General features: G+C 39.9%; 1 protein-coding gene across 1 annotated transcript in view; it reads right to left on the reverse strand.

Annotated features, from left to right (window-relative positions):
- Nucleotides 1–2,404: 2,404 nt before the first annotated feature.
- The window catches only part of LAMP3 (lysosomal associated membrane protein 3), a gene marked incomplete at its 5' end in the record, with an annotated part of 32,979 nt that continues 19,697 nt past the window's right edge, over nucleotides 2,405–15,686 (reverse strand). Inside the window, 2 exons of the mRNA XM_082654975.1 lie at nucleotides 2,405–2,683; nucleotides 13,524–13,694. Coding sequence (XP_082511101.1) covers nucleotides 2,550–2,683; nucleotides 13,524–13,694 — 305 coding nt within the window. The 3' untranslated portion in view covers nucleotides 2,405–2,549. The remainder of the gene's footprint in view (nucleotides 2,684–13,523; nucleotides 13,695–15,686) is intronic.

Genomic DNA, 15,686 nt, shown 5'->3' on the forward strand with positions numbered 1-15,686 from the left:
CCCTTGATTTCTACCTCTCCTGGTCTTCACTCCTACATTGTACCAGGGATGGTCAATGTGACCAACAGGATACAGCAGAAGTGATGTCATGTCACTTCTGTGATTAGGTGGTCGTCTCTCTCTCTTGGATCACTTGCTCTGGGGAAAGCCAGTTGCCATGTTGTGAGCATCCCTTTCGATATGCCACATGGTGTGAACTTGGGAGTAGATCCTTCAGCCCCATTTGAACCTTCAGATGACTGCAGCTCTGGCTAACAGCCGAACTGCCACCTGGTGAGAGACCCTGAGCCAGAGCCACCCAGCTAAGCTGCTCCCAGATTTCTGACCCTCAGAGACTGTGTGAGATAATAAATGTTGTTTTAAGCTGCTAGGTTTCAGGGCAATTTGTTACACAGCTATAGATAACTAACACAGGACCTCTTCTGATTTATCTCAGCCCCTACCAGACTGTCTGGCGTTTAGGAAGTCCTTAATCGATGTTGGTTGGATGAATGAATGAATGGATAATTGTGGCAGCACTTAAATAAACCAGTGATCCAATCAGGTAGTCTGGACTGAGAGTTGAGAAATTTAATTTATAACTTTAATATGGTTTATCTTCTCAGAAATTCAGTTTCTCTCAAATAGGTCTTCCTACCTAGTAATAATGTGGCAGTGGAGAATAGAACAAAATAAATTATTTCTAGGAAGACGATTTAACTTACTGATTCAAGCAACAACCTCCACTAAGGTTGTAAAACAAAATTTTTAATAGCACAAAAACCGAATTATAAGGAACGAATGACATAAATCTCCAAGGTAAGTTTTTATTACAAAAACTTTTAATACAATTCAATATTCTATTAAGACTAAAGGCAGGTCCTTGCCAACCCTACTGAGCCATAAGAGAACAAGTCAGGAAAGTGAATATGTTCTCCAGGGTGACTCGAATCATTCCTTTACTAACGAATGCTAGGGGTGTGTGGTCTTTTCTGTTAACATTTCTTTGGTAGTGAAAACAAGGAGGAATAAAATTCTTGGCTGCTCTATAGAAAAACATGAACTAGAGTGAAAACGTGGCCATAAAACTGCAGAAGAAGCAAGTTACCACAAGAGGGGGATCTACATTCGAGAAAGAAAAGTTGGTTAGCGGTTAAATTTCTCTTTCAAAGAAATAAAAAATGCCTTGAGAAATTTACTCCATTCCTTTATCCTTAGACTCGCAGCTTAACAATCCCTTGAAAATGAGAAACGAATGTTTTACAGAGCCTCTCAGTTTTCTTCGAGGGAGTAGAGAACTTCATTAAAGATAGGCTATTTTATTTCCCATTAAGCCCTCCTTTCATGTACCATAATCTCTCATGATTCTGGACAAAATAATTTCCTCTGTAAAAGGGAGCATATGCCAGTATGAGGCTTCAGGCAGCGCTTACTGTCGTTGTTCTTGTAGGCAATTTGATGTAGTGAAAAGACCAGAGACCTTGGTACCAGACCAACAGGAAGTCAAATTCAGGCTCTGCCACTTGTTAGCTGGGTGACATTTAAGTGATTAATTTCTTTAAGTCTGAGTTTGCTCACATGTAAGTTGTGCAAATTAAATGAGATGTATATAAACTGCTTAGCCTAGTGTCTGACACATACCTGTTCAATAGTGAAAGGCCATTATTATCGTTTCTTGCTTATTATTTAATTCTGTTGTCTGTAGCCACCTAATTCTTAGTTTTAGTGATTCTGGAGGAGTCATCAAGATAAAAATATAAGCTGATCTATTCCTCTTGGTGTCACATCAAATATCTAGACAACCTATGATATGTTGCTCTTTTTGACGATTTTTAGAGAACATTTAAAGTGGAAAAGGAGGTAGGTCAATTGACATACATCTTACAAAACATGGATAGTAAAAGCACTGAAAATACATTTTACAGGCAAAGCAGAAGCATTTTTTTTTTTTTTTTTTTTTTTTTTTTTTTTTTTTGTGGTATGCGGGCCTCTCACTGTTGTGGCCTCTCCCGTTGCGGAGCACAGGCTCCGACGCGCAGGCTCAGCGGCCAAGGTTCACGGGCCCAGCCGCTCCGCGGCATGTGGGATCTTCCCGGACTGGGGCATGAACCCGTGTCCCCTGCATCGGCAGGCGGACTCTCAACCACTGCGCCACCAGGGAAGCCCTAGAAGCATTTTTAAAAGTGGAAAAGATCAAGGATAAAATAAAATTCCCAACGTGAACACAGGTAACGTTCATTACTATTGATGCTTCGGTGTATAATGTGGAGCATATACCACTTTACATACATTATGTTAATTTAATGTATCTCAAATGTTGACTTTGGTTAAAATATTTTCAAGGACACTAGAAAATATTCTTAAACAGCTCACTAGATCTTTCATAAAATGAACAAAAAATATTTTGAAATTGATGTACTGCTTGAACTTACGTCAGAAATTTGGTTTTTGTGAAAGATAGTGGTTTACAAGGTTGGAAGGACCCACACTCCAAGGGAAGTCTTCAACATCCTGGAAACAATGAAAGAATTCTCTAAACTCCACCTTTTTCTTTTCCCTCGGGGCACCAGTTAGATTCTCTGGTATCCAGAAGATTCACGCCTTAAGCGGATTGCATAGACAATCAAACCCACTGCGAAGAGACCAAGCACGATGGCCCCAATCACGGGAAGCACAATTGTGTAGTCAGATGAACATTCGTCCACTAAGAGAAAAAACAAATACAGCCACTAAGTTTTAGTGAGGACAGACCAGAAAGCAGGCTAGAGTGGGGAGAATATGAGCTTTGGAGTCAGACCTGTGCTTGACTTTTGCTTCTACCACTAACTGTGTGAACCTGGGAGGGTTATTTAACCCTGCAATTTACTCATTTATAAAGGAAGCAAATAATATATAAAATTGTTGGAGGATGAAATAAAATAACTTTCTCTTCTCAGAAATTAATATTTAATAATTGTTAGTCCTGTTTTCTTCCAGGTGTTGCTCTCTGTAAAGTGGGATGTGCTTACGTAAAACAGACTGTGTCACTGTAAAACTTATCTCTTGAAAACGTGGGATGTTTCTCCACTTTTTAAAACATTCATTTTTGTCACACTTACAGTTCTGTTTTATTGCTTTTAGTTAGCCAAAAATATTAGAAAATAGACCTAATTATTTACGAGAACTTAAAAGTGAAAGTTTGAAAATTTGTCAAAATTCTTTTTTCTTTATTCTGTTAGAGATTATTTATTCAGTTCATTTAAAATGTAATCAGTCTTGACTGGAGAAAGATGCAAGGCCCTGGGAATAAAAGGGACCTTAATTGAGTACAGATAAATGGAGAACTATATCTATATCTTATTCAAGAACAGATGAGAGGATATGCCCTTGAGGTCTTCCATGAACCAATATTGAAATTATGTCCTGAACCAAGAATCACCATTAATCCAATTCTCACCTGAGGTCCAAGTAAAAAGAATCAGGAGGGGCCAGGGAAGAGGGAATGGTAATTAGAGACTCCTGGGAAAAAAACTAAATCTATACAAGACAGGAACTGTGCTTGTGGTACACTATTTGATTTGGCAGTGGACAATATTTACATTATAATGATGCATACCTTATTGATTTAACAAAAAAGACAGTGATATAACCATAAAAAGGATGGTGTAAGAAGTATTAAATCCTTATCTTCCATAGCAAGAGGTTTAAAGCTGATAAATTAAGAAACAGTAGGATAAGCTTTTTATTATTTTTTAGAGAATTATGGAGATAGTTACCATAAGAAATTGTTAAAACTAGTTAAAGTGCTTTGTCTCTTAGAGGAGGGACAGGGAAATGTTGCTTTTCATGAATCCTTTTAGAGTATATGATAATTTTGTTATTTACATATTTGTTTAAATTACATATAATTTTGTTATATTAAATATTACATGTAAATATTTATATATATTTCTTAGATAGGAAAGAACATAATCTAAGAAGTTAAAATAATTTGGAAAAAAAATACAGAATTGTCAAAACAAAATGTAAAACACATACCTATCAATCCAGCAATTCCACCACTAGGAATTTATACTGAAGATATATTCATAAAGTACACAAAAATATGTAATAATAATCTCCTTTTATGAGAGGAAAATTGACAATCTAAATAGCCATCAAAAATTTACAGTTGTATATTCATACAATAGACTATGATGTAGCCATCAAAAGGAATGTGGTAGATTTCCATGTGCTGACAGGGAAGTTACCTAAGATCTGTGAAGCACTGCATGGGTGCCTAGAGCAAAAAAATACACAAGAAGCTGGGGGAAGACTGGGATGGGAATAGAGGCAACTTTTACTTTCTATATAGTTTTATAATATTTAATATTACATTGTTTAAACATCTTCAAAATGCAGAAAAGTAAACAAAGAAAATAGTTATCCAATCACCATGTTTCTTCCACTTGAATTAATCACCATAAATCTTTGAGGCATTTGTTTCCTCTGTACATATATGTGTGCATGAGTGTGTGTGTGCTCATGTGTATGCTTAAAGAAAAATCATTGTATTTTTAAAAATGATATATGCTCATTATAAATCTCCTGAAAACCACCTACCCAGAAATTATCATTGGTAAAACATGGACAAACATTATTTCAGGCGTCTTTCTTTACAACTGTAAGAATAGATGGGTAGAAAAATAAATAGAAGTGGTTTTATCAAAATGGAATCATACAAATGCTATTTTAACCAAAATTGTTCATTTTAATGTTACTTGAATTTCACAGAAGAAAAAAACTAAAACAAAACTAGAAGAATTACTGCACTTCAAATAAACATGTCTTTGCCGTGGGAAATATTGTTGCATAAAAGATCTCTTTAAGGTTCAAAGAAGACACAAAAATACACAAGTAGAAAATAAATGATTATGAAATGCATTAAGAGGTTATAAAATAAATTAGAGACGTGTTTTCGAAACTCTGTTTCCAGTTAGACATTATCTATTGATTCTGTTTTGAAAGATTAACACTAACAGATTCCCTTCTATTTCTGGTCTTCCCAACTCAAATTCTGAACAGCTATACATATTTTTAGAAACATTGTTCAGGTTTACAATATTTCAATTCTATTTGATAATTGTAATGCCTATAATTTCTAAAAATTCGTTTCAAATTTAGAACACATTCACTATTTAAAGTCAAAATAATATGAAATGCTGTACATTGAGAAGTTTCATTTCTACCCTTGTGCCATCTTCTTAGTTCCCCCTGCCAATATTAGACAACTACTTAATTTCTTATATATTTCCAATGTTTCAGATATAAGCAAAAGTGAAAATATACTTTATTTCCCATTTTCTTCACTATTATGCATTACACGTTTTTTAACAATATATTTTGGATAACTTTCCTTATACATACACAAACATGTATGTTCTCATTCTTTTCTTATAACTGTATAGTATTCTGTTGTGGAATGTATCTGTCCCAGATTGATGGACCCTTGGTTTGTTTTTAATCTTTTGATATTACAAATCTGTGATGAATAAGCATGCACATATATCATTTTATATATGAGAAGGAATGATAAAATCTCAGATCCATAATTGTTTAATGCTTTTTATAGTTTACTCTTCAAATAGATAAAATGCCTTAAAAAACAAAACAAAACTGAGCTTTCTCTATTCCTGAAAGATGTTTGCTGATATCCTTGCTTGTAATGTGGCTTCTCTCTGATCAAATTTCATTGTCAAGCTGTATCTTTAAGAAGAGCTCATTTGTGCTGTATCCCTTGAATTATTTCATGTTTGAGGATATCGGTCTATTACCTTTTTACTCAGATTATATTTTGGGGCCACACTTTCCCTTAGGATTTTGTAGACATTGGTCTATTGTTTTCTGGCTTTAAATGTTATTGTAAAGAAATCTGAGGCCAATTTTAACCTTCCCCCTTTATAGGTGATTTGCTTTTTTTAGGGGAAGGGGGAGTTTGTATGTCTAAAGAATTCTTTAGCTTTGGCTTACTTTGGATATATCTTAATGTTAAGCTTTCTGTGTCAGGTTTTTTTTTTCCCTTCCACCCTGGGATAGATACACTGTGCACTTTCAATCTGCAACTTCAATTATTTATTTTAAGGAAAACCTCTTAAATCATCAAATATATCTTCTTTTTATTTTTTAACTCTGTACTTCAGAGGCACCAGTTATCCTTATTTTAGATGATCTGAATAGCTTTCATACCTAGCAGCTTACCTATAATATTATAATCTTAATTTTTATTAACTGGTTAACTCAGTCTTTTTCTCTATGAAGATAATTTAGTTTTCAGCTCTATCTGTTCTGCCTTTCACTATTTCCATTTATTACGGAAGTGTGTTGCTTTGATGCTCAACTTGTTTTCTTAGGAGTGAAATGTCCTATTTACCTCACTCTTTCATTATAACTTCTCCTCTATGAGCTCTGGTTATATGGAATTCACGTTCTTATTAATTGTCAAAAAACAATTGACAGGTATTTCTCTCTGTTCCTTGAGTTAGGTTTTCTTTGTATTTTATCAACTATATTCCTTTCTAACCCTCCCTCCTTTAATTTTTAAAATTTGTGGTAAAATATACACAACATAAAATTTACCATTTTAATTGTTTTAAAGAGTACACTTCAGTGACATTAAGTACATTCACATTTTTGTGCAACCATCACCACTATCCATCTCCAGAACTTTTTTCATCTTGCAAAGTGAAAACTCTGAATCTATAATTTAGTTTAATCTTATATTATTTTTTCCTGCAGTAATTTTGCACTGTAGTCTTGTAGTTTGTTTTCATCTTGCTCGTTTCCTCTTGAGCTAACTAATTGGATTCTATTTTCTTTTCTATACCTTGGGAACTAGCTACAGACTGGGGTGTCCTCTGGTCTGGGGCTGGCTCCCCAGTTCATTTCCAGCAGTCTGTGTTTATTCTGCCTTGTCTCCGCAGTAGCCATTTTCACTACTCCTACCTAGCTTGAAGAAATGCGGGATCCTAGTTCCCCAACCAGGGATCGAACCTGGGCTCCCTGCATCGGGAGCGTAGAGTTTTAATCATGGACCGCCAGGGAAGTCCCAAGTGGCTGCTCTCTTTCTCTCCAGTTTTAGGAAGAGTAGTCAGCATTCACAGAATGTTTTTTTTTTTCACAGTATGGCTCCTTGGGGTAGGTGTACTGGGGAGGGTTAGGAGCCCACTCAGCTGCGCCTCTCCATTCTTCCTCTCAGTCTTGTATCTTTGCTGTTCATCAGTTTAAAATGTTTATTGCATTAGGTTATGTCTTTTTGACTGCTACTGATTCAAAAAAAAATGTTTCTCCCCTCAATCTATTAGACAATGTGGGAGAAAAATTCTGTGAGGAAAATTCTAGTCATTATTATTATTTTTTTTTTTTTTTTGCGGTACACGGGCCTCTCACTGTTGTGGCCTCTCCCGTTGCGGAGCACAGGCTCCAGACGCGCAGGCTCAGCTGCCATGGCTCACGGGCCCAGCCGCTCCGCGGCATGTGGGATCTTCCCGGACCGGGACACGAACCCGCGTCCCCTGCATCGGCAGGCGGACTCTCAACCACTGCGCCACCAGGGAAGCCCCTCTAGTCACTATTTTAACTCCAATTTTTCATTTCATATATTTCTGTAGTGCTTAAAATTTTTTTCACAACCTATGTGTTTTTGTTCCCATTTGTTTCTTAAAAATTAAGAATTAGTAGTGAAGTATAAATTATAACCATTTTAAACAGTTTATGAAGCAAACCCAAAATTCGGGAACACATTGATACAAATTTGTTAATCAATGTCTGTTTTGTATGTAATTCATACGTAATTCTTTATTCACGTTATCGTTGTGAGAACCTAGAAACAATAAAAATTCCCAATAATAACAGAATAGTTAAGTAAATTATTGTGTAATGTTGATAGCATATTCAGGATAGCAGCCACAGTAATGACACTTTGTACCTCTAGCAGCATGGAGAAATGCTTATGGAACAAGGATACCAAACTGTGTCCTCTGTGTGCTTTCAGTTTGTAAAACAATATTCTTGAGAAGGAAATACAGTTGACCCTTGAAGGACACCAGTTTGAACTGCACGGGTCTATTTATAGGCAGATATTTTTCAACATTAAATACTACAGTACTACTTTATCCGCAGGTGGCTGAGGAACGCAGGTACAGAGGGAACCACCTAAACGGAGGGCCAACTCTGTTATACACACAGATTTTCAACCGTGGGAGGGTGGGTGCCCTGACCCCCAGCATCATTCAAGGGTCAATGAACAATGAACAATGGATAGGTTATCTCCATGTGGGCATTAGTGAAGGTTTCTACTGTCTCTAGGTAGGTTGCAGAGAGAGGGGTAAATTCAGGCGTTCTACCGTCAGCAGAAGGGAGAAACCGAGTTGAAACCAGCTGGAAGGGCAAGCAGCAGGAGAGCCAAAGGTCAGGGGCCAGTGCCGCCAGAGAGGATCAGAGGCCCCTTGTGAGGCTTCCCGGAGTCCTACACAGCAGCCTCCTGCCCCTACCTCAGAAAGGGACAAGCAGTGCTCTGCAGTAAGCCTTTCAGCCCTAAGAGACGACTTGGAGGCAGCACGGCGCGGGGCTGGCGGGGGGCGGGGGAGGGAACCCCAGGACACGGAGGAGGCCACTTCCAGATGCCCAGTTTACCACAGTCCCAATCCCAGCACTTTCCCCTCTAGGACCCTCCTGGGACATCACTGCAACAGTGGGCAGAACTGTAAGGCAATAATGCATCCAGGCATTTATTTACTAATCATTCCAAGGAAACCTGTGTTCTTTTCGGTTACTAGAATGTTAATTCAAAGCAATTTTAAAGATAATTGGCGTGTGTGGGGAGGGGTAGATCACAGGAGTCTAAGCAGCAGCCGTCACTCCACAGAACTCATTGAAGATGGTAGAAAGGAAAATCAAACTCAAGCGAACTGCCTTATCCCTCTCTTCTTGATTTTAATTCGACTTCGTTTTCCTCTGCTGTGGGAGAAATTTCTAAACTAGGACCTCCCTTTAGTCATTCTACAGGGTGGTTCGTGGCACGGTGAATAAACAACCCGTGCTCTGTGGTATAGAACCTAACAAGCACACTTGAGGTGGAACTGGAAATGGGAGTCTAGTGTGGGTACTGGCTGACACCCACTGGAGGAAGGAGATGAAGACAGATGGCATCTCTCCAAGGCCACGCCCTTGCTGCTCAACCCGAGTCACTTTTGGGAACACTGGGTCCTCATATCCCAGATTTGCATCAACACCTCCTGGGGTAAGGAGGAACAGGAACGTCCTCACCCTCCTGCCATCTTCAAGGGCTCTTGAAGCTCTCTGGAAGCTGCTGTGTGCTCTCCCCACCCCCTCACTTCTGAGAAAGTGGAGAGAGCTAAAATACCTCAAAGGAAAGCAGTACACGTCCTAGATAAGCAGTGGTTATAGAGTGGTTGCCAACTTTCATAAACTTCCTCTTAAAAATAATGAATAACACCTCTGGAAAATACAGAAACACAAGAACAGTGTCTGTTAGTAAAAACAGTTAAAAACATCCAGAGGTCCATTACTCTCCCCTTTCTCTGAAAGACCAACCCCAGTTCTGCTATTTAAACAGTCAACGTAGTAGAAAACCATGAATAACATTCTAAACCATATTTTAATAGAACTTTTCCTCCAGACACCAATCACTCCCAATCAGGAATTTTCTGGTTTACGGTTTTTTTTGTTTTTTGTTTTGTTTTGTTTTGTTTTTGGTAAATGTTTGCTAAAAAAGGAAAGTGGATAATAATCTGGGTAGATTTACCTCTTCTCTTTGCCATTTATGACTGTTTAGATGCTTTGCCTACCTCCGCCCCCCACGATGGCCCAACTTAACAAATCTGCAAGGATATACTAAAATCAAAGAAAAACAGAGACAGAGCAGAAAAAAGGTATTAAGAAGGCAGACAACAAATTAAGGTGAAGGACTGGAGAACTAACTTGTATGAAGCCTCTTTTGTTTGCTAAGATCTTTCGTATATCCTTTACATTAAAAAATGGAATGTTGGGAAGTTTTCTAGTTTTTTTTTTTTTTTACTAATAATACATTATAACAGTGTAGAATACGTCCTTTTAAAAACGATAGTCTAAAAAGACCTCCAGGGCTTCCCTGATGGCGCAGTGGTTGAGAGCCCCCCTGCCATTGCAGGGGACGTGGGGTTGAGCCCTGGTCCGGGAAGATCCCACATGCTGCGGAACAGCTGGGCCTGTGTGCCACAACTACTGAGTCTGCACTCTACAACCCGCCAGCCACAACTACTGAGCCTGCGCTCTAGAGTCCGCATCCCACAACTACTGAGCCCGCACACCTAGAGCCCGTGCTCCACAACAAGAGAAGCCACCGCAATGAGAAGCCTGTGCACTGCAAGGAAGAGTAGCCCCTGCTCGTCGCCACTAGAGAAAGCCCACATGCAGCAACAGACCCAATGCAGCCAAAAATAAAATAAATAAATTTATTAAAAAAAATAAAAAGACCTTCAGTCAACCTAAAAAAAAAAAAAGATAGTCTATCAAGACTATCATTTAAGTAAATCAGGAGTTGGGCAAAATCCAGGAGTTTAAAATCACTTTAGAATTTATTTTAAAATGGATAGGATTTTAAAAGTAAAAAAGTTTTTTTAAAAAACTAGATATTGAGACTCTTAAAAATGTATACGAAAAATCAATGCAGTTTGAAAATGTCTTTCACACAATCTTCCCTCTGGGTGTTTGCTTTTTCCTTCTCACAGGATCCTGCTCACATCCCTGCCTCTTGTCCCTAATTCTCACGCCAGGCCTGTATTATCACGTGTGGATGGTGGAACTCAAGCCCATATGACCCAGGAAGAAGTGGGGTGGGAGCTGTCTTGTAGCTAGCCTGATGGCCTTTGGTAGAATGCTAATTTCCTAATCGGATTTGGAGGGTGGGGTTGGCAACTAGAAAAGTTGATCCCTTCGCTTCAGGCTAAATATACAGCCAGCATTCCCAAGACCTTAACCTTGCACACTTTGAGGAAGGTGGGGTTTTACATGCGTTCATATCCTCTCCTGGGCCTCTTTCCGGTCACCAGGCATGCTGTTAGCAAAACGCCAAGCAATCCTGCGATACTCAGGCCCATGGCCACAGGGATTTCTCTCCTGTTTCTGTCACTGAAGCATTCGTCCGCTGTAATTGAAGTCAGAGTAACAGGTGTTACAGGCTGGCCACAATGCTGGGAAGTGATACTGCCCCTGCCCGCCTCAGCTTCACAGAGAAGGCAACTGAGAGAGAGATGGATCTGTGGGAACTGTCCCTGCTGCCTCAGACATATGGACAGGTGAAGATGAGAAGGGAAGGGGTCACTGCAGTGGACTGACTTGTAGTGCCCATGATCACTTAAGGGGTGTCTTAACTGCAGATCCCCGGGCCCCGCACCCAAGCAGTTTTGATTCAGCGGGTCGGAGGTGGGACCCAGGTGATTGTGATACGGCTGGGAGGCAGATCCAACTTTGAGGAACACTGGTTAGGTCCAGAGGGTCAGGATCAGAATTGTGTCTTGACTCTCAAGCCAGGGTAAGCACGGGAGCCTGGTTTCCCAAGGTTGGAGACACAGACCTGGACCATATCACCTGGCCAAAGTTTTCTATTTAAACTCTGTGCTTCTTGAAGGGACTGCTGGACACCCTGGGCTCCTGGTACTGGAGAGAGCCTTTGCAGGCTCCGAGATTTTAGAGAGAAGGGGTTTAGAAAGGGGGTCAGGGGCCTACTGTTTGGGATGACCGTTCTCTTTGACAAGGCCGAGCGTTACACTTGCTGGATTCCTCTCCGGTTCTCCGAGCCCCTGTTGAAGGGTCACCCATCTGTCAGGACTTCTCTGACCCCCTTCCTGCAATGCTGTGCTCCTCATGCCTTCCTCTGTGCTCCCACGGCCTTTTGTACTTATGCCTTTTATAATGCCATATTGTATGGTAACTTCTATTTTTCAACTTGCTCCTTTTTCTCTCTTCTCTTACTCTCTGGTAGAAAACATTATTTACAGGATGACATACAACTTCACATCTGAGCACCTTTAGTGAAATTTGAGGTGCAAAGACTGGGAATAAGGAGCTGAGCTGAAGCGGGGACAGTGGAATGAACAAGAGAAATATTTTGGAGGTAGAACTGATAGGGTTTTGTGACTATGTATATGAGAGGGTGAAGGAGGGAGAGGAAAAAATGAAAAGATAGCTTTCTACATCTCCTCGTGAGCACTGCTTAATAGCGGCCAGGTGTGCTGCTAAAAGGTTTTTATTTCTCATCTCTGTCACCGAGAGGTTTCCCAGACCTGCTTACTTCCTTCTATACACAGGTTCTGAGGGGGAGGAAGAGAAAGTGTGTGCCTTATTTTTAAGACCACATGATTAAATACAGAGGTTTTTCAAGCCTTCATAATAAATTTTTAAAAGAGTTTCTCAAATTGGATATTTTGAGACAAGATGACAGAGTGGGGGAAATACCTACTAGCAAATTTTAATATTTAATCTTAGGACTCTGGTAAAGGTCCAAAATTAAGATAGAGATTGTAGGACTCAGACCAAACCTACAGATGTCAGGAGATCCAAGGCAAGTGACACTTCATACTGCCTTTGCTGAATGCCTTCCACCAGGTATATCAGAAGTTTTCTGCCAGACACATTTTCAGCTTTACAGTGGAATTCAAGTAGAAATCAGACTCATGTTATAGAAAGTTAACTTACAGCTACACCTCTAGCTAAATCTATTTTTGATAGCTGAGAAGTACTCATAAGGTCATTGACTTATTATGAGAGAGATGTTTTAGAAACTGAAGTTCAATTCTTGCCCTAATGTAGAAACCCTTGTAATACTGTTTTCCTGGTGGGGAGAAAAGGGCTTTTTTGGAAAGTCACCCTGGGCTGCCCCTGGCCTTCTTGTTAGAATCTGCTTCCCTCTGTGGTGGGAAAAACCCAGAGTAGAAGTTGCATGGAAACTAAGACTAATTATGAGGAAGCACTAGTTGGGTAGAACAGCTTGGATTTGAGAAGAGGGGATTCAACAGAGTGTATTTCTGTCTAGAATGATCACAACTTTCTCTTTTCCCTCCATAAGTGGGAAAGAATCTATTCTGAAATCTTGACTTTTAGACATATCACTAATACTCAGGATTTTAAGGTGTTCTCCAAAGACACCTGGGTTTACCAGTATTCAACAGCTTGTCCAGGGGAGGTTACTGATGGCGTTTTCTCACTCTTTGATTGATTGACTGTGTGTGTGTGTGTTTAAATGAGTCAGAATGTGTATCTTGGCCAGACAAGAAGAATGTATTCTGCTGTGGGAGGGCAGTGGACATGAGTGGGTTTAAGTGTCTGATTTTGTGGCTGGTATTGACTCATACAACGGTGGGAGGGAGGGTTGGCCGGAGAAACTTGACCCTGAGAGCTTAGCGGAATCATACTCTTCTAGGAAGTTCATGTGATTCTTGTCCCTTTGAAAGCTTCAACCAGAAAACAACTTGAAACTACTCCTGGGTCTCAGAAGTTTAGGTTTGTGACATGATGATCCCTTAACTTACCATTTCCAAAGTGGTTGCCTTCAAAATCAAAGGCTTGAAGTTGGATATTCATTGTTTTCAGCTGAAGGTGGGTGGAGAGCTGGATGCTCTGTTCGCTCACACACTTGAAGGAATGCCCCGCCACAGTCTCGAACATCACCATTGCACTTTTCATTCCTTGGTAAACTTTCTCTGAAAACACAAAGGTGAAATACCGACATGTAAGAACCCTGGCAAGTATCCATTGAGCCCCAGCTGTTGCTGGATGGCCCATGTGCAGTTAAATGGCCTTCCTTAGATGTGGTTCTCCACAGTTCTGACACCTTCGCCTCATGAAACATCACCCTGGTGCTGTCTGGGGACTTTTTCCTGATGCTCTGTTCACCATATATGGGGGCAATCTCACATAAATTAGAATATGATAACATTGAACTAAAAACTCTTCGGAATCTTTTATTCAGTTATTTTAAGTCACTGGGGGCAGAGTCAATGGGGGCTATTGTCAGTGCCTGCGCACAAAAAAGTGTCCACGAAAACTTCAGAAATAAAAGAAGTAAGATTGTTCTCTGAGACAAAAATCACACGCTCTCATAATGCATCAGAGCAGAGACATGCAAAGTTACCAAGCAGAGTATTTGCATGTCACCACACTGAATGCATTCATATAGCAAAAGGAAGGACCAAGCCCATCATTGGGAGGGGTTGTCGCATCATTCATGGAAGCATAGAGAAGGGAGAGGCCCATCTGCATCCATCTGAGTGCTGCTGGGAGAGAAGGACCTGCTCAAGGACTGGCCCTGTCTCATGAGAGGCTCACGCGTTTCAAGGAGGTGAGTGCTTCAAGGCCCATGGGGTTAAACATTTAAAATAGTTACACCATTGTAAAGCAATTATACTCCAATAAAGATGTTAAAAAAATTTAATAACTCCATTTGCTCTAATTCCACCTCTACCAGGTACCCTTCTGAATATAGTTTGGTTTCCCGAATGGGAGAAAGTTCATTGGCAGAGTACCCAACTGTCTTGGTCCCCTTGCAGTTATAATAAGAAACAGTAGCAAGATGAATGAACAAACTGGCATTCTGATTTTATACATCAGTTTTATGACCTTGGTTTAACATCAGGTTCCTTGAAGAAACAGCCGCTGACGGCTTCCGGGGCTGAGGACCAGACTATGGACCTCAGTGAATTCATCCACGGGCTGTTAGTGAGGGAGTCCGAAAGTTCCCTCCTCTCCTGCTGCTGCGGGTGTGTTCACTTGCATCTGACATAACATCTCACACAGAGGGTCAGCTCACTGTGTTTCAGGTGCTGTGCAAGTACTTGACGTGCATTTTCCTGTTTAATTCCCACAAAAATTTTTTGAGATAGGTACTACTGTCACCATTTTACAGATGAGAAGACGGAGTTGAAAACATTCGTCTAAGAACATACATCTAGTAAGTGGTATTTGGACTCAAGCCGTCTGATTCTAGAGCTTGTTACCTTAACTACTGTGCTGTTGTGTCTCCTGCCTGTTACTGTTGTATTCACCGCAGACTCCTGCATTTATACATTCAAACGTCCTACATGATGTACTGAATTATCCATGTACACTGCTGTATCTTGTGTTATATCCTGGGGTAGTCTACTACCACTGCTCGTGCTAATGTCACCATGGTCACTACCTCTGAACTACAACTAACTACTGTACTCACACCACCACCACTGCCACCATTGGCATGAAAATTATCATTACTATGAGTATGACAGTTCCTGCTGCCACTCCTGAGCCTTGAGCATGCAGACCTAGAGTTGTTTTTTCCCCTCCCTCAGCCTCTCAATTAGCTTCTGGTCTGACTTTCCCTTCTCCTGCCCCTTGAGACGTTACTACCCTATTAGTAGCTAAAATTTGGTCATTATCCAGTGATAACATTAGCTGCTTTATGTTAGCATGCACAATATTTATTCCCCAGTCGATATGAGGAGACTCGTTTGAGATAATGTATATGAAAAGGTCAGCTGTGACATCTTACTTACATTTAACCAATAATCATTGACAACAACTTTTTGAGCAATACCAATGTAATATTGCTAATATTTAAAATAGATATATCTTCACATTTTCATTTCTCGGCAAGTTTCTTTAGTATAAGTTCCTTAATTAATAAAAGAATAAGTTTAAGCCAGTCCAAAGAATTTTGA

This window comes from Grampus griseus (genome assembly GCF_964374135.1).
Source record: "Grampus griseus genome assembly, chromosome: 5".
In the NCBI taxonomy this organism is placed as follows: Eukaryota; Metazoa; Chordata; class Mammalia; order Artiodactyla; family Delphinidae; genus Grampus; species Grampus griseus.